A 25,331-nucleotide genomic window follows, 5' to 3' on the forward strand; every position below is an offset into this window, starting at 1 on the left:
GTGAGTACTGGCACTGACCTTTATTACAGCAGGGGACAACAAATCAAATAAGGTTTTTAACTTTTCTTTTTCTTTTTAAATACAACAGAGGAGGGGGGGGGGGGGGGGGGTGTGGGCAAAGCTCCCTCTGCAGGAAACTTTGGGATTTTAGCCTTTGCAGATTATTGAAATGCACACAACCTATATTACACACTACAGGGAAGGGAAAACACCTTCATCAACCCAAGCAGACTTTCCTGGAATGTTTTTTTCCTCACACCAACTCTGTCCTTTGCCTTTCTTTCAAACGGCGCCACTTTTGGAGTGAACACCCAGTATTTCTCACTTTAACCCTCAAATTATATTCATGTCTTTTGCTACAATCTGTAATAAGCCACCTCCGAATCCCCTCTAAGCACCGGAGAATCTAAAGAGCCACATGAGGGTTTCAGCAGTCGTGCCAAGAATTAGAGAGCACAATTGTATTTATTTCTCTTGCACCAGTGGTGGTCTTTTTAACATTCATAATATACTTTTTCTTATTTATTTTTTAATGAGTGGTTTTGTTAATGTGTTTTGTGACAGAAAATGCAAATGGGGTCAGTTTGGCCATTTATGTATACGGAGCTATTAAGTTTTACAAGGCATCTGAGAATACAGAAGTCTGGAATTCAGCGTTTCACTGGCCTTTTGCAGGAGTACAGTTTCACAGTTGCCTCCCTTAAGACTCCCGAGTGTAGACAAAACATATTGGCAAAGAGCGTGCAAGCTAAAGAGGGTAGATCTGGACTTTTTATCATCCTGGCCTTCAGCAAGTCTAGATTAATGGCGTTGATAGATGGCGACACACATGTGTGTCTTTACAACCAACAAACAGGCATTGGTGTAGTTAAGTAAGGAAGCAGCAAAGTGGTAATTCAGTCTTCAGGATTTGAAAAAAAAATTATAAAGCTGCAGCTGATTAAGAATGCTGCTGCTAGAGTCCAAACGAAGTAGATGCCATCTCTCCATTTTGGGGTCTTCACACTGGTTTCCTGTTTGTCAAATAATTTACTTAAAAATAAATATATCCAAACTAAACATGGAGAAGCAGCGTTCAATTAGTATGCTGCATTTATCTGTAACAAACTCCAAGAAAACTGGGTGTTTACTTCTTTTAAATCTAGACTCCATACTTTCCACTGCCCTTTCCTGTATTGTGTTATATAGGTCGTTGTGCATGGAAATGGTCTGCAAAGGCTACAATTCCAAAGCTCACTCCAGAGGGAGTATTTCTCCCATTGTATTTTCTTGGCTTTCTTCACGTTTTAAATGTAATGCTTTTAATGTTTTATGTAACGTACTTTGAATTACCTTGTGTTGAAATATGCTATATAAATAAACGTGCCTTGCCTTCAGCTATGTCGGAAAAAAAACGTTCCTAGCCATAATAAAATATTTAAAACAGCAACTTACTACGCCTCAAGTGCATCGGTTTTATGACCCTGACTTTCTTCAGTGACTTGATGTTTTTAGTCAGGTGAGACGATGGGCCTAGCCAATTAACTCCTACCAAAGGAAATACGTGCTGTCAAATATTGCAAGTGCTCCGAACACTGATCCTGAGAGATCTGCAGACAGATGTACAGACTCCAGTTCCAGTCACAGTCTATTTAGCAGGAGAGCAAACTGGTAAAACTATTACCCTATTGTTGTCCCAGATCGCACTCTGAGACCCATGACTGGGTCAGACGAGTGGAGGCCTGCATTTCTTTTTTATATGGCGTCCTTTTTTTAAGTGATAGCCTAACCTTTTATTTTGCACCATCTTAATGTCACAATTTCCATCCATAACAAGGCACTTTTTCACCTCCTTTTCATAAGTAGATGAATCATAATGTTTTCGGTGACACAATGTCCTTTCCGTAAAACCTTTTTTTGGGATAAATTATTTTACCATTCTTACTGGTAAGGCTCTAAAAATTCCAAAACATCAGATTATAAAGTTTTTTATTGTGGAAAGTAAAGAACAATGCAGCCGATTGACCTCTGAGAAGACTGTTAGCACTTACTGTGGTTGATAATAGGTGCTTGCTAAGAGTCAAAGCTTAAAAAATAACAGAGCGGGGGAGTATGACATAGTTATCATGAATGTATCTTTCCATAGAGAAACAAGCAAGGGTGCGAGAATGACTAGGTTACCTTTGTTTACATACGGCTCATGCTTTTTGATCATGGTTTGTGACAATGAACGTATTGACAAAATGTGACCTGTGACCAAAATCAATCCGGCGCATTCCAATTTTTTGGGGGATTTGTGTAAAAGAATTTTTGGGGTTTTGGCTGATTTTATACAAACAAAGTCTTGTCTTTCAGAATATAAAACTTTCTTTCGAGCTTACTATCATCCAAGGAAAAAAAACATCCTCATCCTGGATGCTCCTTGCTTAAAATGAGTTAGCCTCATCAATACAATGGATGAATCTCTGCGAACAATAAGCTGCAGATTGTTGAATATTACATGAGGAACAGCCTGCTAATAAGCTAACAAAGATTTCAGAATTATAGCTAATCAAGTGGTGGTCCTAATGGGGAGCAAGGGGTACTATATGCCCCCATAACGTGATTCCTAGATACCTCTCTGAAGGCCTTTTTCTCAAAATGGTGTCTAGGTAAGAAAGTAATTACTTTATGTTAAAGATCTTTGCCGAATATTTGGAGAACAAAAACAACAATGATATAATTGGAAAGCTAAGAATCTCCTTTTTCTAACGGTGTGTGTAATTCAAAATGTGTTTTGGGGTTGAAATGACTGATTTTGATAGAGTAGGTCACAAACAGAGATAGATATTAAACAAAAATAGCATTTTTCACTTCATAAAAAAAAAACATGTCAATGGTTAATTCACAGCAACAACAATGCATTCAATTATAGTCATAAATGAGCAAAGACATATGAGTTATAACAACCATGATGGGCTGATGAGTCAAGAAGTTTACAAGATCGGCTATGGACAAAAAGACACACACACACACACACACACACACACACACACACACACACACACACACACACACACACACACACACACACACACACACACACACACACACACACACACACACACACACACACACACACACACACACACACACACACACACACACACACACACACACACACACACACACACACACACACACACACACACACACACACACACACTAATTATTAGTCTATTAAACAGATGCCTGAAGGGATGTCTGTCTAGAGTGGTTCTCTTTAAATCAAATATCTCCACTCTGACAAATCCCACTCCAGTTGTCGTGGTTACATTTCCCTCTGAATTGGCAGGCTCTCAAGGTCTAGTTGGTCAAACATAAGACAGAAGCCAGAAATTGGATCCCGAAAAACGAAAGCTCCAACTAACCTCAAAACTAAAGCCGGAGTTGCTGTTGACTTTCCAAATGCAGGGGCAAGACCTCTACAATATTGTGTTTGTCTTGAGTGAGTAGACATAGCACGTCACTTCGCTCCATTTCTAATGAGCTGTAGATAACAAAGTGCTTTTGGCCAGACGTCGGTTTCGCGAGTCCTATTCAGAAATTGAAGTATTAAGAGATCAGTTTTAATCTAAAGTGATCATATTCGGACCAAAGAAAACCTTATGTGCATACATTCATGTTAGAACGAGCAAATGTGTGAAATTCACTCTCAAATGGTTGAGTATCTTCTTCAAGTTTTCCACATTAAACATTGTATAACTTTACTTTTATCTGTAATCTGTGATCTTTATCTTTGCTTGTAATGCGTCCATGTTTAATCTATTATGAATCAATGTTTAGACTGATGAAGTCAATGTTTTAGGATCATTTAGTAGTAAGGGTTTGATTTGTAATGGTTCTGTTCTGTATAATAGATTAACTCTCAACTTCTAGATGTGTTGGTAAGATATATATTAAATATGGTCTTTACTGGCGCATTTCCACTGCAGGTACTCACTCGGCTTAGTACGGTATAGTTAGACCAGGCTCACTTTATGCTGCGTTTCCATTACAGTTTAGGACTGGGGTAGTATCTATAGTAACGCAGTGTAGGCGGAGCCGTGACATCATCTTCAATGCGAAACACAAAACCAACATCAGCCGTTAGCTGTTAGCCCTCAGAGCTTACAGCTCCTCATATCTGTTCAGGAACTAGACAAAAGTTAAACAAGTACAAACCACAGACTGTCTGTGTCACGGCGAATACAGTCGCTGGTTTATTTATGTCTGTATAGGACTTTGTTGTGAATGTGGACGGTCGGAGCATATACAGCGTTAGCTTAGCCGATCTCCATTCAGACAACACGCATTTTAAAAGGTTTTTCGCCTGCCGTCTTGTCTGCAGACTTGTCAAAGCATTAATTCATGGTTTTTACTAACCGGTATCAGTATGTTGTTACTTTGGCATCATTTTAAAACATGTATTACAATTAAATAACGGTCAAATATGTTCATTTTGTTGTAGTTTCCAGCGATTCTCTCACTAGTTTAGCATACTCAGCCCGGTTGTTGGCCCGGAAAGAACCTACATTTTGTGGCGCATTTCCACTACAGCGTGGGCCGCGGTTTAAGCGTGCCGTACCGTGCCCGGCCCGTTTTTGGTTGCGTTTCCACTAGGCGTAGTTCCGGCTAGTGGAAACGGATGTTTCGCATTGAAGATGATGTCACGGCTCCGCCTAGACTGCGTTACTATAGTTACTATAAAATGAATTGCATTTTGTCAACACCGCAAAACAATCCCTATGAACAGCTGATTTATCATATGTATAATCTGTGAATATCCTTCCTTTTGACTCCAGTTGTGTTGCATCACTAAATCATTAAAGAGAAATAAAATGGAGGCAGTTTCATCTTTAGCTGCCTTTTTTCACATCTTCTTCTAAAATGCCAACTGCAACTTCTAAAGTTTTGTGCTATTGAATTTGTTTTCTTAAAATAAGCCACCCCGTAGCCCATCTTTAACTAGTTATTTAATATCTAGGCTACTGCCAGATTGTGTACGTCCTGATTTGATTGGTTCCATTAATGTAGAGACATGTATCATGTTGTTAATGAGTCCTAAGGTATCTGACCACCAAGTAGCAATATAGAATTACAAGAGTTGAGAACTGAACACTAATGTGACAAAAATAATAATGTTAAACAATCCTGTATTATGATCTCTGGGTGAAAATTCCCAACCAACGTTGTTCCAAGAAATTTGATTTGTGTCCTACCGGAATCCTGACTGGACTTGGACTCAGAGAGGCTGACGGCAGAGGCGTCTCGTGATTGGTCGATCATGCCGATGTTCACCTTGTGCTTGTAAGGGTCTAGAGCTCCGAGAAGACCCAGTACACGGATAGCCTGTCGGACACAAAGAAAATATGTATTTAATTAAAAACAAGAGTAAGAGTGCCATTAAGTCCTTGTAGCTCTGGAGCTCTGTTGAAGTAGCATATTAATCCACTCATTGGCAAAGTGGGTATCAGATAGAACAAAGAAAATGTGGTTTAGGAAGCCCCCATGGATGTTCTTGAATGATGGACAATTATTTAGAAAGTATCAAAATCTAAGCAGGAGAAGAAGAGATAATGATTTTTCTATTCCACAAATTGTTTCCTTTTGCTTAATCCTGGTGTCTACATGGCACAATTTGTATGTTACAAGGTTTTTGTCCCCATGCAATCTGGAGTAAATGCTGTCAACTGTAGAGTAGTCAGCAAGTAGTATTTGATATTCAAACTCGATTTTGAGTGGGGTATTTCTTTAAGGAAATATGAAAACACACAAAAGTACTCAAATTAGTTTGAAGTAACCATCTTTTTAGTACCAAAACACTCAAGGTAAATGCTTGGCTTATGAAAAATGGTCGCCTTAAAATCGAAAGGTTCCTGGTTCCATTACCAGCTCCTCAAATGAGAAACCATGTGTCTTTGAGCAAGACTTCTCCTGTGACGCAGAACTTATGAAGGTAGATATGGTGCAAAATGCGAGAGCGTGTAAAACCTGATGTGAGCACTTGCAGAAAAAAAATCTGAGCTTGTGTGCATACATTTACACTTGTATAAAATATCCACGTATCTGTGAACCAAATTTGAAGTCACAGAAGAAGAAGAAAACGTTTTGTAGCTTGTAGGAAAAAAAGGAACTTAGTGATGAAATGTTCACTTGCAGAAAAATGTATATTTTTAAAATATATTTTCCATTACAACTGCAACTTGGTTATTACAACCTTTCAAATCAGTCATTATATCTTCACGAATCTGCTCTGTGGCAGTATAAATCGACGATTCTGCGGCCTTGACTTTTGCTACACTTCTTGCGATGAATGTGACGCTAAAGTAGTTTTCACCTGTAGATGTGGGGGGAGGAACATGGGGAGGAAGGGGGGTTGGAGCGAAGGGGCGGAGCTATCAGAACGAGGAGGCGCAAGCTTGAGTTAGCCACACAGCCATGTCAGATCGAACCGGATGACTGCGGGGCGGGGCCCTGCATGTTGCCCCTTTCACACCAACACAGTTCCAGGGCCGGTGCGGAGCTTGTGCCTGATAAGCACCGTTTTTTCGTCTTCACGCCGCAGCGGAGACGGCTCTTTTCCCTTACCAAGCTCGGAAAAAGTGTCGGTCTAGGCAAGAACAGCATACGTCACGCTTACGTCGGAGGGGAGCGAGATTAACCTGAACTAACAGTTTATGGAGAGTACGGCAAATAAAAGTTGTAACAAGCAGTAGCGCTGAGCAAAGTGACTAGAACGCAACCACACAATTTATAAAGTCAGGCAACACTAACCAGTAACCAGGCTTTGTGTGATTCTGTTTATTTGACCATCCGTTCGCTGTTATTGATCATTGTGGAGGGGTTAGAAGTTTTGTTTTGTATTATAGCAGCTATCAGATGGAATCAATACATGGGCTGCCTGCACAGGTTGTCATGTCCAACTATCACTAGTAGAATCATAATGAAAAATACGCGGGTAAAGTGTGCCTTTAGAAAACGGCTTATGTCACAAGTTATAGCAACAAGCTACAAGTAGCCTAGTCAATATAGTCAGTTTAGCTTTGGTTGCTAGGCTAACATCACTCATTTTATACCACAGTAACTTTCATAACAGCGTTGTGATGCCAAACAGCCTCAATTCATACTGAAACACATTCACTTAAGGGGAATTGGGGATATTTATCAACTGCTTGTGTGACAGTCAGACAGTGAGTACTTTACAGCGGCCGCTGCTGTGAGTTAACGGGAGAATAAACTCCAGTGGACGAGCAGCACTGCAGCAGTCGGTAAATGCCGCTATAACACATTAATAAACAATGAACCACGGCACTCTGGAGAAAAGTACAAGGTTGGAGAAGTAGTTATTTAATTTAATCTGGCTTCGAGCCAGAAGGCAAAGCTCTCTGTCTACCGGGCCATTTTTGTTCCTACCCTCACCTATGGTCATGAAGGATGGGTCATGACCGAAAGAACGAGATCGCGGATACAAGTGGCCGAGATGGGTTTTCACCGCAGGGTGAATGGTGTCTCCCTTAGGGATAAGGTGAGAAGTTCAGTCATCCGGGAGGGACTCAGAGTTGAACAGCTCCTCCTTCGCGTCGAAAGGAGCCAGTTGAGGTGGTTCGGGCACCTAGTAAGGATGCCTCCTAGGCGCCTCCCTAGGGAAGTGTTCCAGGCACGTCCAGCTGGGAAGAGACCAAGGGGTAGACCTAGGACCAGGTGGAGGGATTATATCTCTTCGCTGGCCTGGGAGCGTCTTGGGATCCCCCAGTCAGAGCTGGTTGATGTGGCCAGGGAAAATAAAGTTTGGGGCGCTCTGCTGGAACTGCTACCCCCGCGACCCGACCACGGATAAGCGGGAGAAGATGGATAGATGGATGGATGGCTTCGTATGATTATAACACGATCATCGACCAAACGCAGTCCCACATTGTTGTTGTTGTGAGTGAAGCACGGAGCTAGAACGGGAGCTGCGTTGGTGTGAAAGGGGCAACAGTAGTCCCTTGTGTGTGACTGACCCAAGCTTGCGCCTCGTCGTTCTGATAGCTCCGCCCCTTCGCTCCAACCCCCCTCAAAAGTCAAGGCCGCAGATTTGTCGGTTTATACTGCCACAGAGCAGATTCGTGAAGTTGTAATGACTGATTTGATAGGTTGTAATAACCAAGTTGCAGTTGTAATGCAAAATATATTAAAAAAATCAAAAAAAAAATGCAAGTGAACATTTCATCAACAAGTTCATTTTTTTTCTACAAGCTACAAAATAATGTTTTTCTACTGTGACTTCAAACTTGGTTCACAGATACAGATGAGCAAAAAAGTATTTAGTCAGCCACCAATTGTGCAAGTTCTCCCACTTAAAAAGATGAAAAAGGTCTGTAATTTTCATCCTAGGTATACCTCAACTATGAGAAAAAATGAGAAAAAAAAAAATCCAGAAAATCACAATCTGATTTTTAAAGAATGTATTTGCAAATTATGGTGGAAAATAAGTACTTGCTAGATAACAAAAGTTCATCTCAATACTCAATACCCTTTGTTGGCAATGACAGAGGTCAAACGTTTTCTGTAAGTCTTCACAAGGTTTTCACACACTGTTGCTGGTATTTTTGGCCCATTCCTCCATGCAGATCTCCTCTAGAGCAGTGATGTTTTGGGGCTGTCGCTGGGCAACACGGACTTTTAACTCCCTCCAAAGATTTTCTATGGGGTTCAGGACCTTGAAATCAGGGTATATGCAGGAATCCTGAAGTCAAATGTAATACCTTTTAAGACCTTTTTTAAGACCCTTTCCATACATTTTTAAGACCTCATCGCAACTTCGAGTTCTAACCGGTTACATTGGCGACACACTTTACCTCACATTGACTATATTGATTGTAAGATAGCACAACTAAACAGAGTGCAGACAGACTACTGAAGCCTCCTCTCCACGTGAACTTCAACCTCTCTGTGAAGTACAGGTTTAATGCAGTATGCTGCTTTGTTGCTTCTGTACTCTGTGCTCTTTCATTCCAGTAAAACTCCTCAGAAACCATTAGAAACCAGTATTTGACCAATAAACAAAACAATTGACAAAACTTTGAACTATGAAATATATTAAACTTTGGTGAGCTTCAGCGGGGTAATGCCATATAGGAGCTCCCTCACAAATACCCAGGGGTTAAATTGGGCCGGGCTGTCCGGGGCATAGGACGATGCTCTGACGTCATCACCCTCACACATTTATCATATTTACAAAAAAACAATATGTTAAGACTTTTCTCGTTCTTAATATAGACTATATTTAGGGTCAATATGTGTTGACTTTACTTTAAAATAGCAGATCTCTGTGACCGGATATAGTTTGGCTTAGTGAACCTGTGCCTCTTCCTTGGAGGAGCAGCATCGCCCGGACTCGTCTGCAGAGTCTGCACTGCAGCGGTGTGTGTCAGCGACGTGCAGTCATGGGAGGCACGGATTGGCCATCGGGAGAGTCGAGACTTAACCGCCGCGGTTTCTGGCTAGCACTTAGCATGTGGCCGCCTTGAGGGGGTTTCCCGACATGTCGTTTCAGTAAATTAAAGGGTGTTTCATGTTGTCGTTGCTGTGGACCTTCTTAATACCTTGGAAAATGCCGTTTAATACTTTTAAATACTTTTTAATAGCCTTAATTTTCGCTAAATTGATTTATCAACTTTTAATACTTTTTAAGACCCCGCGGACACCCTTGAAATGCTCCTTACGAAGCCACTCCTTCGTTGCCCGGGCGGTGTGTTTGGGATCATTGTCATGCTGAAAGACCCAGCTACGTTTCATCTTCAATGCCCTTGCTGATGGAAGGAGGTTGTCACTCAAAATCTCAAGATACATGGCCCCATTCATTCTTTCCTTTACACGGATCAGTCGTCCTGGTCCCTTTGCAGAAAAACAGCCCCAAAGCATGATGTTTCTACCCCCATGTTTCACAGTAGGTATGGTGTTCTTTGGATGCAACTCAGCATTCTTTCTCCTCCAAACACGTCTAGTTGAGTTTTTACCAAAAAGTTCTATTTTGGTTTCATCTGACCATATGACATTCTCCCAATCCTCTTCTGGATCATCTAAATGCTCTCTAGCAAACTTCAGACGGGCCTGGACATGTACTGGCTTAAGCAGGGGGACACGTCTGGCACTGCAGGATTTGAGTCCCTGGCGGCATAGTGTGTTACTGATGGTAGCCTTTGTTACTTTGGTCCCAGCTCTCTGCAGGTCATTGACTAGGTCCCCCCGTGTGGTTCTGGGATTTTTGCTCACCGTTCTTGTGATCATTTTGACCCCACGGGGTGAAATCTTGCGTGGAGCCCCAGATCGAGGGAGATTATCAGTGGTCTTGTATGTCTTCCATTTTCTAATAATTGCTCCCACAGTTGATTTCTTCACACCAAGCTGCTCACCTATTGCAGATTCAGTCTTCCCAGCCTGGTGCAGGTCTACAATTTTTTTTCTGGTGTCCTTTGACAGCTCTTTGGTCTTGGCCATAGTGGAGTTTGGAGTGTGACTGTTTGAGGTTGTGGAGTTCAAACAGGTGCCATTAATACAGTTAACAAGTGGAGGACAGAGGAGGCTCTTAAAAAATAAGTTACAGGTCTGTGAGAGCCAGAAATCTTGTTTGTTTGTAGGTGACCAAATACTTATTTTCCACCATAATTTGCAAATAAATTCTTTAAAAATCAGACAATGTGATTTTCTGGATTCTTTTTTTTCTCATTTTGTCTCTCATAGTTGAGGTATACCTAGGATGAAAATGACAGGCCTCTCTCATCTTTTTAAGTGGGAGAACTTGCACAATTGGTGGCCGACTAAATACTTTTTTGCCCCACTGTATCTGTGAAAAGAGCTTTCAGTGGTCAGTAGATGAACAGCGCTACATGAATGCAGTCCATTTACTTTCTGTAGAAAAGTATAGTCAACCTCAGATTTCAGGTGTATTAGTGGATGCAAGAGCGACAGTTGCCAGAGTCAATATCCACACGCCACAAACCATACACACAGTGACAATGGACTCTGTGAGACATACGTAATGTAATAGGCGAGGGACGGAACTCCGGCGATTATCACTTACGTCACAGCTCGAGACTTTGGGAAAAAGTTCCATACGACTATGGAAAATGTGCCTCGTACTGAACGTAATCTTGTGATTATAATTGACCAGTCAAAGTCAATACATATAAACAGACTTTCATTTGTTTAGTGTATGTTGACAGGTTAGGGTTTCTGGCATGGGTATGAGTCAGAGTTGGGTTCACGTTGCTACTGAGAAAACCTCGGGGAAATGAAAGGTGCATACCTCTCTCCTGATGCCCTGGTTTTGTTCCGTCTTGAGGAAGTTGAGCAGCACCTCTAGAAGGGAGGGGTACTTGCGGTAGGGCTCCACCACGTAACCTGTGCTAGCCACCTGCTGGCCCAGAGTCCACAGTGCCACCTGGTGGAAAGTCAGAGGCAGAATCCACTGAGTGCGAAGCATGAAGCGTAATGTTTGGGATGCATTATCTAGGCATTGTAAATGAACGTATCCAACAAACAACGTTATTTTATATAGATATTCTTATATTTTCCTTATTATGTGTACCTCCTGGCACACAACACTGTTCAAAAAGGAAATACCAGAAGCACAATTCACTCAAAAGATGACTTTAAATGTTTCGAGAAATGCCGGTTATGAGTTATGTCAGAACTCGGGTGGTGCTGAGTTGAAATTAGAATAGAAAATTAGGACCAGATGCAGCAGAAACTTTTTTGGCGTACCTGTCGCTTGGCCAATGAGGAGGAGTCCTGCAGCATGTCCATGATGATTGGAAAAAGCTCGTCCATCCACTTCCTCATCTCCAGACCGCTCACCTGACATGATAGGCAGAGCAATCAAAACCCTGGAAATATCATACTATACTCTCCTATTGATTTTAGAAAAAAAAAGGGATTAAATAATGACTTTTACATGAAAGAAGCAGATTAGATCTGACCATATTAAACTATAGTCCGTTTCTGTAGAATTTTGATGTACAAAAAATACATTTATTGTTACATTTTAAGGATAGGCTTAGGCGTGGGGTATTTTATTCAATATTGTTATAGGAATAATAGATATCATCTTAGATTTGGGATATAATAATTTAGGGATGGGAACGATTAATCGAATATTAGAATAATTATTCGTGTATTCGAATATGAGTTATTTATTTATTTTTTTTGTTTTTGTTTGGGTTGATTACATATTATCAAATTGAATAATTCAATGTATACGACAGTGCCCTAGCTAAATGTGTTAGGTGACGTCTAAAGGTGTGTTTTGCTCCGCTCACCGGTCCCTCACAGCGGGCAGAACTGCAGGTGCAGGTGCTGATCTCCCTCTCTCTCTCTCTCTCTCTCTCACGCCCGGTTATACTTCCCTCGCATTTATGTCCAAATCCATCAGATCTAGCTAGTTCTAGCTAATGATATGGCTGCTGCCCCTCCCTACACGCAGATCACGCAGACTCAAACCTCATCTTATGCCCAAATGCGGCGCAAATGCGCTCCGCAGCCGTTGCGAGGTTCCGGCACTAACAGTTTATGAGCGTGCTCCCCCGCCCCCTGTCAACACTCGTGACACATGAGTGGCCAGCCTAAACAACAATAAGCACTGCTTGGCAACCGTGTGTGGCGGCAAAGTACATAGACATTTTGACAGGAGAGATTTAGTTTTGCCGGTATTCAACATATTTTACCAGTCATAGTCCGGTAATTATTTACACTCTAAGAGTCTTACATAACAGACATGGCGTCAAAAAGGAGTAATGTGTGAAAATATTTCGACCAGGTTAGTGAGTGCGGTTTAGAGTGCAAACTATGCCAAATTAAACTTATATACATACTATACCTTGCTATACCCGAAACCTCCGTTCCAGCTGAGAGGGTCTTCTCTACAGCTGGCCTGATTGTGAATCGCCTCCGCACATGAAAGCTGTTGGCCTATAGCTGTCAAACTGTGATCAACAGTTCAATACATTTGACAAATTCGACTTGGTTTCTATACTTATTTGAACATGTATTTATTTATTTCCGCAAGTTATTGAAAAAAAATGTTTGGATTTTTTTCTTTTTTATAGGATATCTAAATTTCGGTTAACCGGTTAACCGTTTTTTGGGGGGCCGGATATATGAATATACATTTGCTTTCAAATTCCCATCCCTATAATAAATGTGTTTTCAAGGTTTTAAAGGGTGCATTGTAGTAAATGTCGTTTTCTGAATTTGCCAGACTGTTCTTCATGTCGTATCGATTGCCTTAACACACTCAATAAATCCATATGACTGATGATTATTTATCAGAATTCTCATTGTGTAAACATTTTTATCAATGTTCAAATGCCCCGATATTGCTGTAGAGTGGTGCAGTGATCATGTATTTTGTAGGACGCCCTGAAAGTTAGCATCACAAGGGCTTCCTTGACAATATTTTTGGGACTTTGCGGAATATCTGATCTGTGGCAAACACATGTTTATGATATTTACACATGTTGTTAAGCGGGACGAATCTTCACGTTACCATCGCTTGTCAGAATAATTGAAGCGTTTAGCAAAAAGTAAAAAACATGATGCTATTAAATAATTAGCTCATGATTACATGACATTACGACACCACACCACTATAGGCGGTTACTGATCGTTATGAAGAGTCATTTAGCCACTTTAACAACCGCCATATTTAAGACACATAAATGCTTCAGACGTTCACCAGTGGGATATGTCATTATGTATTTTAAGTAATGGAACAAAACTTGATAGTCTTGTAAGCTTGTGTTTACCACAGACCTAATTTCAGGCATCAAACTAAAACTCGAGAGGCGGTAAGATGCTAAAATGCTAACTCATTTCCGGGATTAATATTCGTTCCTACACTACTCTATTCGGTAAAAACATATTGTGATATATGTTTTTCTGTTTGGATTCAGCAAGTACTCAGCCCTAGGAAAACTTCATTTTTTTTGTGTTCATCTATCACAGCTTTAATTTTGGTCGGATTTGTAGGGAATTCAAATTCTCTCTTCTCTTTTTTTTGTGCTACCGTATACCCTACGTTCTCTGGCGTCTTCCTGTGCTGTCCCTGAACTGAGTCAACTGTGAACACTTGGTCTACCTGAGCTTCTCCTGCACTCTGTCTGAACTGAGGAGTCCACCTGCTCATAACTGTGCCTTCCTGACTCCTTAGAAGGGTCCATTGCATCAACTGGAGGAGGGTGGAGCAAGGCACACACCCATAGGCAGGACTCTACCCTGAACTAATCACCTCAGAAAAAAGACTTGCATAAAAACTGTTACAGTGAGAAACTCCAAAAATTGAAAATGTGTACAGGGAAAACACTTCAGCTTGAATTTATTGAGGTCTCAAACATCAGCAGCTGCAGAATCAATACGACACACTGGCTAAAACTGTTTAAACTTCACGACATTGAGACACTTACCTGGGCCAACTCGCCGATGGTCGCAAGGACACTGATGACCACTCCAGGGTTGGGGTCTGGGTCTTTCAGCTTGAGAATGAGAGCCTGCAAAAAGGGAAAGGTAACAGGGGTCATTTTGACCATTGAACCCCAGAGCTATACATAATTTAACTATTCAGAATTATTTTTTGAAAGAGCTTCAAGAATTTAGATTCTAATGGATTTAAGGGAGTCCCGCATATAGTTTTGCAGTAAAATCATATAACATGGTGTTTTTAATGATAGATTCTTATTTCTTGTCATAACTTAACATCTTAAAAAGACAGGTTCCCAAAAGTACTCCGCTCAATTGATGGTCAGTCTTTCAAAAGATCAGTACCAGAAATATACAGTTATTTATTCCATGAATTCTTCTTCCTTTTTTCGAAAACAAAAATGCAACATATCCACTGACAGTTTGTTCTGAGATTTTGAGTGCTTAACAAACCTTGATTTATAAAATCTAATTGTATTTGTTCAGATAAGTCTACATATGTTCCTCTGATGCAACCTTGTACCTTGAGGATGGGCTCCATATACGGTCGTATGAGGCGGGGGGCGTTGGAGACTAGATGACCGAGCATACGAGCGCTCTGCTCTTTGTTCCTGCCGACACCACTGTGCTCCAACTCCGTTAAAATCTGCAAGAAAATTCACAACAGAGACAAGTATAGAGTCTTTATCTCTGGACTAAATCTTAAAAGGTGCATAGTGTACACAATAAATGCATATTGTAAATGTTGCTGTCATGGGAGCGGGTCTTAAGTAAGAAATCCTCACTTTGGTTTTATGGAGCAATACTTTTGATGTTTAAGCAGTGTATGATACAAAAGCCTTTGCTGCCATCTAGAGGTTTAACACTGAAACATCAGCCAACAAGTGACCTTTCCAAACAGTACCAACATATAATAATAGCTGTGCATGATGGGAGAATTATAAATGTTTTTAATTATTACTAACATCCCTTTCTTGTAATTAACCAGCTCTTCATATGAAGGACACATTAATGCATTTTTATTTAAAAAGTAAAAAAGAAAAATATATGCAGTGGGGCAAAAAAGTATTTAGTCAGCCACAAATTGTGCAAGTTCTCCCACTTAAAAAGATGAGAGGCCTCTAATTTTCCTCCTAGGTATACCTCAACTATGAGAGACAAAATGAGAAAAAAAAGAAAATCCAGAAAATCACATTGTCTGATCTTTTAAGAATTTATTTGTAAAAATTATGGTGGAAAATTAGTATTTGGCCAATAACAAAAGTTCATCTCAATACTTTGTTATATACCCTTTGTTGGCAATGACAGTGGTCAAACGTTTTCTGTAAGTCTTCACAAGGTTTTCACACAATGTTGCTGGTATTTTGCCCCATTCCTCCATGCAGATCTCCTCTAGAGCAGTGATGTTTTGGGGCTGTCGCTGGGCAACACGGACTTTCAACTCCCTCCAAAGATTTTCTATGGGATTGAGATCTGGAGACTGGCTAGGCCACTCCAGGACCTTGAAATGATTCTTACGAAGCCACTCCTTCGTTGCCCGGGCGGTGTGTTTGGGATCATTGTCATGCTGAAAGACCCAGCCACGTTTCATCTTCAATGCCCTTGCTGATGGAAGGAGGTTGTCACTCAAAATCTCACGATACATGGCCCCATTCATTCTTTCCTTTACACGGATCAGTCGTCCTGGTCCCTTTGCAGAAAAACAGCCCCAAAGCATGATGTTTCCACCCCCATGTTTCACAGTATGTACGGTGTTCTTTGGATGCAACTCAGCATTCTTTCTCCTCCAAACACGTCTAGTTGAGTTTTTACTAAAAAGTTCTATTTTGGTTTCATCTGACCATATGACATTCTCCCAATCCTCTTCTGGATCATCTAAATGCTCTCTAGCAAACTTCAGACGGGCCTGGACATGTACTGGCTTAAGCAGGGGGACACGTCTGGCACTGCAGGATTTGAGTCCCTGGTGGCGTAGTGTGTTACTGATGGTAGCCTTTGTTACTTTGGTCCCAGCTCTCTGCAGGTCATTGACTAGGTCCCCCCGTGTGGTTCTGGGATGTTTGCTCACCGTTCTTGTGATCATTTTGACCCCACGGGGTGAGATCTTGCGTGGAGCCCCAGATCGAGGGAGATTATCAGTGGTCTTGTATGTCTTCCATTTTCTAATAATTGCTCCCACAGTTGATTTCTTCACACCAAGCTGCTTACCTATTGCAGATTCAGTCTTCCCAGCCTGGTGCAGGTCTACCATTTTGTTTCTGGTGTCCTTTGACAGCTCTTTGGTCTGGGCCATAGTGGAGTTTGGAGTGTGACTGTTTGAGGTTGTGGACAGGTGTCTTTTATACTGATAACGAGTTCAAACAGGTGCCATTAATACAGTTAACAAGTGGAGGACAGAGGAGGCTCTTAAAGAAGAAGTTACAGGTCTGTGAGAGACAGAAATCTTGTTTGTTTGTAGGTGACCAAATACTTATTTTACCATGGAATTGACCAATTAATTCATTAAAAATCCTACAATGTGATTTCCTGGATTCTTTCCCCCCATTCTGTCTCTCATAGTTGAGGTATACCTGGGATGAAAATGACAGGCCTCATCTTTTTAAGTGGGAGAACTTGCACAATTGATGGCTGACTAAATACTTTTTTGCCCCACTGTATATATATTAAGAAAATAAAACAATATAAAAATAACAATATATATTATACATTGGGGCAAAAAAGTATTCACAGTGTGTGAAGACCTTGTGAAGACTTACAGAAAACGTTTGACCTCTGTCATTGCCAACAAAGGGTATATAACAAAGTATTGAGATGAACTTTTGTTATTGACCAAATACCTATTTTCCACCATAATTTGCAAATAAATTCTTTAAAAATCAGACAATGTGATTTTCTGGATTTTTTTTTTCTCATTTTGTCTCTCATAGTTGAGGTATACCTAGGATGAAAATTACAGGCCTCTCTCATCTTTTTAAGTGGGAGAACTTGCACAATTGGTGGCTGACTAAATACTTTTTTGCCCCACTGTAAATACTATTGGGTATGTTTTTTTTCAACAGGTTAACACAAAACTCCTGCTTTAGAAATAAATAAAACAATATTAAACAACCGACACAATTAACCTTTACAATACTCACAGTGTGCCATCTGTTGGGTCTCTCTTACCTGGATGAGCATCTTGCGCAGGAAGGGCATGACGAACGCAGGGTTCATACTGCTGAGGCGTCCGATGGTGCAGATGGCCAGCTCTCTGATTTCAAACACCTCATCGTTCAGCGCAACGAACAGAGCCTGCAGGTTCTCCGCCTGGGCCAAGTGAGCGTCAAAACGCTCATCGAGGGAGGCAAGCACACAATATCGAATGTCTGGATCTTTGGGAGAACACAGAGGGAAGAAAGAAAATAAATATTCTGACTTCACCATTCTTATTACCATTATATGCAACATGTCTTATAACTAAATGCCTTTTTTTGTAAGAGTATGATGGATCAAAAATAAATTTCAAAATAAAACAAACATTTCAAAATGAAACAATGCTCAATAAAGTATGGTGTTTCTTCCCTTTTCCTCCAATTTTAACAAAACACTTTATTTATTCCAGTGGGAAATTTGGTTTTCTGACACCAGATTAAAAAGAAAAAAGAAATACAAAAATAAAACTTGATAAAGATATTTTTATAACATAATAAGTAAAAATAAGAAAGTGCAATCAAATATACATTTAAATAAACAAACATAGTATGGTTATATAAACAAAAATATATATATAATTAAAATATTTGTATTTACATTTAAGTAAATTATCATTACATGTTTTGATTAGACTTTTATGGTTTACCTGGGTCAGTGATGCCAACAACTAGCAGCTTGCTGAGCACATCTGCCACCACCTGCACGGCAGTCTGGCTGACAACATGGCCGCTGATCAGGTGGATGGAGGGGGTTAGGAGGCGGGAGCAGGTCCGAGCTGCCTCCATTCGGATTTCCTTGTGTTCGCTGTTCAGGAAATGATCGGCACAGTGACGCACAAACTGGGTGAGGGAGTGTCCTGGGGGAAGAACAAAAAAAGGCTTATCCCTGAACTGGTAGATGTGGCATGCAACTACATTTTAGACTTACATTTATTTAGGGCAGCAATGCAGATAATTATATTGACTATGTTAGGTATTTTTTACATTTTAAATGCATGTAAAAAGTATCCATTACAATAGTGTGGAGCAGTGATATAAGTTAGCAGTGAAGTTAAAAGCCGATGGGATTTTGAAATATTCAGGAAAATAAGCTCTGTTGCAAACCAAATGTATGTTACTTACAGGTTTGTTAAGCAAGATAATCTCAAAATATTAACACCACTTTTATAATAGGGACATTTTAACACAGTTGGCAGAAATAAAAAGCTAAAGTTAGGCTACAAACAAACTATATCCCGGTTGCATGACTACGTCAGCACCACTAAGCTAAAGGCAGCTAATGTTCAGCTTGATGGCGTTTAGTAGCCTCATCTAGGGACCAGTTTTTTTTTTTTTTTTATCAATCCCACCTCACCGTCTACTACAGGCTATCAACTCAAAGACTGGGCAGTTATTATTTCTCTGCAGTTTGCTGCATGATTAAGTGTTATGTCTCGAGCCCTAATTCCAGACAAAAACCACTCAAGCCATTTCTGCAGATCACTTACTTTCTTACAGACTGTGTGTTCAATTTAAAAACACATGTCCAACTTCACTGAATGTGTAGAGAGCAGCAACTCGAGGTATTTCTTTCCATGCTTCGTGATTTTAGGGCTTTAATGCTCCCATTTAAAATAAATGTCCTTTAGAGGTTCTTGCCTTCAAACTCAAAGCTTCCCAGTGTGCGCAGGGCCAGGGTGATGCTGCCTACATCGCTGGCCTCTGGGATGTTGGTGAGGCTGGGTGAGGCCAGCTGGTGAGCCAGGCCTTTGGGCATGCCGGGGTGACGCAGAGGTTTGTGCATCAGCACCAGGGAGAGCATCTTCAGCAGGCCGTCCTGGATGTCCTTCTTCAGTTGCGGGATCTGACGGCTTAGGTCGTACAGCACTGCCGTCAGCGCAGGACTACACGAATAGGAAAGAAATGGACAAAAAAAACAATCGTTGCCATCTTTCGAATAAGATGAAGACGTGTGTTGTGTATCAAAACATGTAACTTAAAACCTATCCATAGAAGTCAAACTCTGGATCTACTTGAATAAATCCAGTACAAAATCCAATTCAGGCTATTTACTGGAATCATTCCCCATAGTAGTGAAACCCAGTGGTGTAATGTAACTAAGTGCATTTACTCTATAAGTACTATAATGTTAGTATAATAATGAGATAATTGTACTTTGCTTGAGTATTTTCCAATGACTTCTAATTTACTACATCTCAGAGAACAATATTGTACTATTTTACCGCACTATATTTATTTGAAGTTTATTTTCACATAAATGACCTGATACACCTGGATTATATGTTTATATATATATATAAATATATGAATCATCTACTCAGTATTCAAACATTTGCTCCACATTGACAAATTACATAATTTATCATTAAAAAGAGACTAATGTAATATATTCTATAATAATACCACTTTTAAGAGAGCAATTCTGCATAATGCTACTTTTTTTTTTAAATGTTGCCGTTAATGCTTCCCTAAGTTTACTAAAGAACCATTTTGAACTTGTTTTTTTAACATTTAATGGAGTATTTTGAGACTGTGGTATTGCTACTTTAACTCAAGTGAAGGATCTGACTACTTTCCCACCACTGGTGAAGTCATTCTGTCCTACCTGAGGCCCACAGCCAGCATGGGCTCCAGCAGCTCCTTGATGTCTGGTTGGATGCTGGGACCCATGGCTCTGGACAGCATGCTGATACAAGTGAACACTGTGGCGTCCACCTGCATGGTCTTCTGTCTCCTGCAAATAAGAAAGACAGTGAAAGTAAAAAAAAAAGTGGACATAGTTTAGGTTATCGAGAGACTAGAAATAACCAACGTCCTGTATTTAATTACTGACTTGTGTGCAAAGTCCTTAAGTGGCAGGGCAGCCTTGATAATCTCGAGGATCTTGGGGAGGTACGGCTGGATTTCTGTTCTGACGGCCACCACCAGCAGCCCCAGAGCCTGGAAAGCTGCCGTCCTCTCCTTCTCCTTCTTCAGACAGCCCAGCAGGTAGCTCATAGTGTCCGACAGGTACTGGTCTGCACAGGGGATGGAAGAAACACAAAGGGAAATGGTTAGACACAGAGTTGGAAAGGAAGTAACACATACATCACCTGACTAGGAGTAAGTCATTTATTGTCCATACCTAACAAAAAGCCTAGTGGGCACTAGGGGTGCAACAACTAATCGACTTAATCGATTAAAATCGATGACCAAATTAGCTGCCAACTAATTCAGTCGTCGATTCGTTGGTGACGTCATCACGTGTGTTTTACGCGCCGTTAAGCTCCAACGTTATCGGTCTTTTTATCGGTACTGGAGACATTTAAAAAATATATGTCATATGTATTATTGCTACATAAACATTATATCGCAGTTTTAGTGTGGCCAACTCGTTTCTAATATGCAAAAAGACAAAAAAATGCGTCTATGGTGTATTTTCGATCTTTCCAATCGAGACGAGATCTCTCTCCCCCGTCTGTGTGTGAGGGGGCGGGGCGGTTTACACACACGCGGCTGCTACATGCAGCAACACACACGGCGGGGATGGTGTGGTTAAATGTTACCCGTCTCGATGTGGACAAAGCTCTTTGCCAATAGTGCAATAAAGGGTTTAGCATGTAAGGGCGGTGACACCAGCAATTTGTCTAAACATTTAGCAAAAGTGCACCACATTCAGACGGAGAAATGCACCGGGTTTGACTGTCTTTCTAGTAGCTCTGTAGCCCCGTCCACGAGTAACGTTTCCACATCAGGTGTTATGTATGCTAGCAGCAACACACGGAGTCAACTCAATTATACAAACATGGGTTAATGATTAGAGGTAACCGAGTTATTTATTTTGTTAAAGTTTCAGCTGTTCTGTTTACTATTATGTTATCACATTATTTAATACGATTTTTTAAAACATTGATGTTTCTTTTGATGTGAAATATTGTTTATTTAATTTAAATAAAAAGCAATGTTCATTCTGTTCAAAATGTGTTTAGTTAATTTAATAATATATGTATTTTTGAATCAAGTATTAATCTTTATTGTCTTCATTGTTTGTTTCCACATGCCTAAACAACCTCAAGCTAAATCTAAAAGTTGATGGCTAAATAAGAGCGTCTGAGAAATTGTGCAAGGCATAATAGTCCGAATAGTCAATTAAAGGTGGGGTAGGTAAGTTTCAGAAACCGGCTCGAGATACACTTTTTGTTATATTCCATGGAATACTCTTAACATCCCGATAGCAATGAATATCTTAAGTGCTTTGACAAAAAATCCATGAAAAAATGTCATCTGTGGAAGCCGTAATACTGTAAAAACTACAACCAATCCGTTTAGCCGGGCCTGCTAAACGGATTGGATTGCCGCACTGTCTGTCAGCCTTCCATCTCGTGCACGCACAAATGTATCTCGTGCCCTCATTGGGCGTGCCGTCATTGGGCGTGCATTGCAGCAGTACTTCAATGACTTGCCAGCAACAGGCGGCCACTTTCACCATGGCAGAGTTAGGTTCAACATCGTCTACTGGTCGCAAAAGAAAAAATGTAACGGAGCAAATTAAGAACAAAAAGAAAGTGGAAACTAGGAGAAGTCAAACCAGAGTCAATATCGGAGTTGCTTTGGCTGTGTAGTATTGCTAACCTAGATGTGTTTAACTTTGCCTGATATGTAACGTCACTGCAGCCTGCTCTCGCGGAGGAGGTGCTCTGTAAGGAAGTCTGAAGGAAGGGGCGGATTCTTTTTGGCTGTGTACTTTCAAATTTGAGTGCACTCGAGCCGGTTTCTGAAACTTACCTACCCCACCTTTAATCGTTTCATTAATCGATAGATTAATCGATTATCAAATTAGTCGTTTGTTGCAGCCCTAGTGGGCACAATGCTGAGACAAAATACATGGCTGTATGTCACAATTATAAAAGATGGGTTTTTGCACAAACTATTCCAACCTGTGAAGGTATTAGGCTGGAAGGCAGCCAGGCGTGGCAGCAGGTTCAGGATGCTCATCTGGATCAGAGGATTTTTACTGGTCCTGTATTTCAGCACCCAGTGACACACCTGGATCAGGTACATAATAAAAACTTAAGTTAACTCTGATTCATCTTGGGCTTAAACAGCATTGGCAATGTGTTTTTGACACATACATCTGTGTGTGAGCCTGCTTCAATGGTCTGTGAGCTAAGTAGCAGTATTACTCATTTAAATTGATGTAAGTTTCAACTTTTTGACTGTCAAAAATGATGCATTTAACACAATTTGTTTTCTATCACAAATATATTGATAAACAGAAGTAGTGTCAGCAATTACCAAAAAACTACTTTTGCATTCAGTGAAAATCGAGACCTCTTCTGTTAACCCTACCTGGTCGAAGCGCTCTTCCATCAGCTCTCGGCAGTAGCGACTCTCCACCAGTGAGGTCTTGGCGGGGCCGGCGTGGCTCCGAAGCTGAGGAAACCCTGCGGTGAGCTGTATCCCAGCAGGCCTAACAGCGCGTTCGACTGCTGCGGCTGCACCGACTGGAAGCTGGTAAAGGGGGTGATATGTCGGGGCTTGGTTCCAAACCCCATCATCTCCTTGCAGTATTTGTCATGGACCAGCTGCTGCTGCGTTATCTCCTCCATCTCCTCGCGCATACGCTGTCATACAGACAAGAGAGTGAGAGGAAGGTTTAGCTCGAGGATGTTAGAGGCCCAATTCCAACCCACTTACACTTTGTTTGCGAGTTATGTGGACGGTACACCAAATTAAGTCATGTGAAAAGCCAAATAGTGTGGAATATGTATGTTTGCTTTTTTTTGTCTTAGTTTTTTACTTCTATGTCCTGTATTGCGAAACTCTATTTTGCATGTTTTTCTTAATTTATACCTTTTTATTTTCTGTAATATTCTGATGTGTTTTAAGGGGAAGCATGCAACATTTGTTCAGGTACTACAGATGAAAAAAAGCCTCCTCGCTGGTGCATTTACAGCAATGTTAATTTATGGGCACTATCCAGGTTAAATAAACGGATAGAATAAAAATAAATAAACATCCAGACAGCAAGTCTGCATTGATCCTGACTTATCCAGCTGCCTTACTTGACCATGTGCAACGATGTTTGTGTAATATCAACTGTGGCATGTAAAAACTATGGCAGGTAAGAAAGGGGTCTTCCAATTAGAGGGTTCCAGTCCTTGTAGTTAGCATGTTGGTGTCTTTGAAAAAGATACTTCAACCCAAATGTGTATGCAGGTCGCTTTGGATAAAAGCAATAGCCAGATAACATGTAATAACACCCAGTCTTCAAATAGTTCCATGCAAACAATAACAAGTAGACAGGCAAAATAATATAGAAATCTAAAATTGTCGTACAGATGTTAATAACTTAAAAGTTATGTTGTTTTTATTTTTACTTAAGAACTGTAAACATTTTGTATATTTACAGTAACTGTTGCAATAATGTAGCAGCTCATTAATATCAGGTTTAAAAACAAGGTGGTTTCGAGAACAGATAAATAACTATTTTTTTCTTTTTTTGAATCAAGAGATTATGGTACGAAACTATGGTTACAAAACATTTTCTGTTAGATGGAGGGTAGTTGGTTCTCTAAGCTTGCTGCTGTATCTACACCCTCCACCTTAAAGAAGGAGCCTCATTCAGCAGAGAGTGAGAACACTGACAGATGTGTTTCCAGGAGGAGCTCAGCCCTCACCTCTCCCTCCATGCTGCTGATGCGAACCAGCTCGTTGAGGATCAGCAGAGCACCGTGGACCCTGTCATCGCGATTCATCCCTTTTTCTTTGGCCAACGTCTCGTCGAAGCCTTTCTCTGCCTCGTCGAATGTTTGCTGTTGCAGAAAAATTACAAACACTCATCAAGCCCACCACAACGACACAAGTGTTATCTCTGGCAAATACATGCAGCCTTCTTCAAATGTGCCGCTATACAGTTGGGTGTCTTACTTTGTACCACTGCGGTTTCTGCATTTCCTTGGTCTCCCTCTGAGTGGTGAGGATGAGACAGGCTCGTAGTGCAGATACAGCTCCTTCTCGGATGGCTTGCTTGGGGTCCCACACTGCGTAAAGGATGTTGTCGAAGAAGGGCTGCACTTGCTGGAAGAAGAAGGTGGGTGCGCTCACAGCCAGCTCCCTCAACACCAACACCTGGAAAAGACGGGAAATTGTTTTATTGCTGCTCACTACTTGCTTTTCTTGAGTGTCATTTTGCTGTCTAAGTATATGTAAATATTGTTATTCCAGACATTAATTAGCAGTCTTTTTTTTTACCAAAGCTCTAAAACAGGGGTGGGGAATCTCCGGCCCCCGGGCCGTATATGGCCCGCGAGACGATTTGGTACGGCCCTCGAGGTAATTTATAAACACTCGCAAAAAAGAAAAAAATTAAGAGAAATCTAGACCGCAAAAAAATTAAACAAGCGAGTGCCTGTTTTTCCTAGCCAAGGTCAGGGTCCTTGAACACAACACGAGCCTAACGTGTCATCAGGTGGCATATGTCTGGGGTGCAGTTCTGACGGAGGGCACCAGAACCCCACTCCGGCACTTCCAAAAATTGCAGTACCATAAGGAGCCGTACACATGCCGCAGTTTTAGCGTGGCTGTGTCTTTAGTTGTAAGCCCAGTGGCGATCTGTTCATCTGTCATACTGATCATCCAGTCAATAACTTTGTTGTTATTAGCATCTGGTTAGCTAGCTATGCTAATGAATATAAGAAGCTTTTT

At 40.8% G+C, this 25,331-nt stretch overlaps 1 protein-coding gene across 1 annotated transcript in view; it reads right to left on the reverse strand.

Moving 5' to 3' along the window:
* mtor (mechanistic target of rapamycin kinase) overlaps window positions 1–23,139 on the reverse strand; it is a 121,521-nt gene extending 98,382 nt beyond the window's left edge. Inside the window, exons 1-12 of the mRNA XM_079679044.1 lie at window positions 22,974–23,139; window positions 22,562–22,670; window positions 20,479–20,662; window positions 20,251–20,379; window positions 19,284–19,528; window positions 18,293–18,502; window positions 17,620–17,825; window positions 14,978–15,100; window positions 14,442–14,525; window positions 11,746–11,838; window positions 11,288–11,422; window positions 5,220–5,349 (exon numbers count right to left, since the gene is read on the reverse strand). Coding sequence (XP_079535170.1) covers window positions 5,220–5,349; window positions 11,288–11,422; window positions 11,746–11,838; window positions 14,442–14,525; window positions 14,978–15,100; window positions 17,620–17,825; window positions 18,293–18,502; window positions 19,284–19,528; window positions 20,251–20,379; window positions 20,479–20,662; window positions 22,562–22,670; window positions 22,974–22,994 — 1,669 coding nt within the window. The 5' untranslated portion in view covers window positions 22,995–23,139. The remainder of the gene's footprint in view (window positions 1–5,219; window positions 5,350–11,287; window positions 11,423–11,745; window positions 11,839–14,441; window positions 14,526–14,977; window positions 15,101–17,619; window positions 17,826–18,292; window positions 18,503–19,283; window positions 19,529–20,250; window positions 20,380–20,478; window positions 20,663–22,561; window positions 22,671–22,973) is intronic.
* Window positions 23,140–25,331: the final 2,192 nt, after the last annotated feature.

The sequence above is a fragment of the Notothenia rossii genome (assembly GCF_949606895.1).
Source record: "Notothenia rossii genome assembly, chromosome: 4".
NCBI lineage: Eukaryota > Metazoa > Chordata > Actinopteri > Perciformes > Nototheniidae > Notothenia > Notothenia rossii.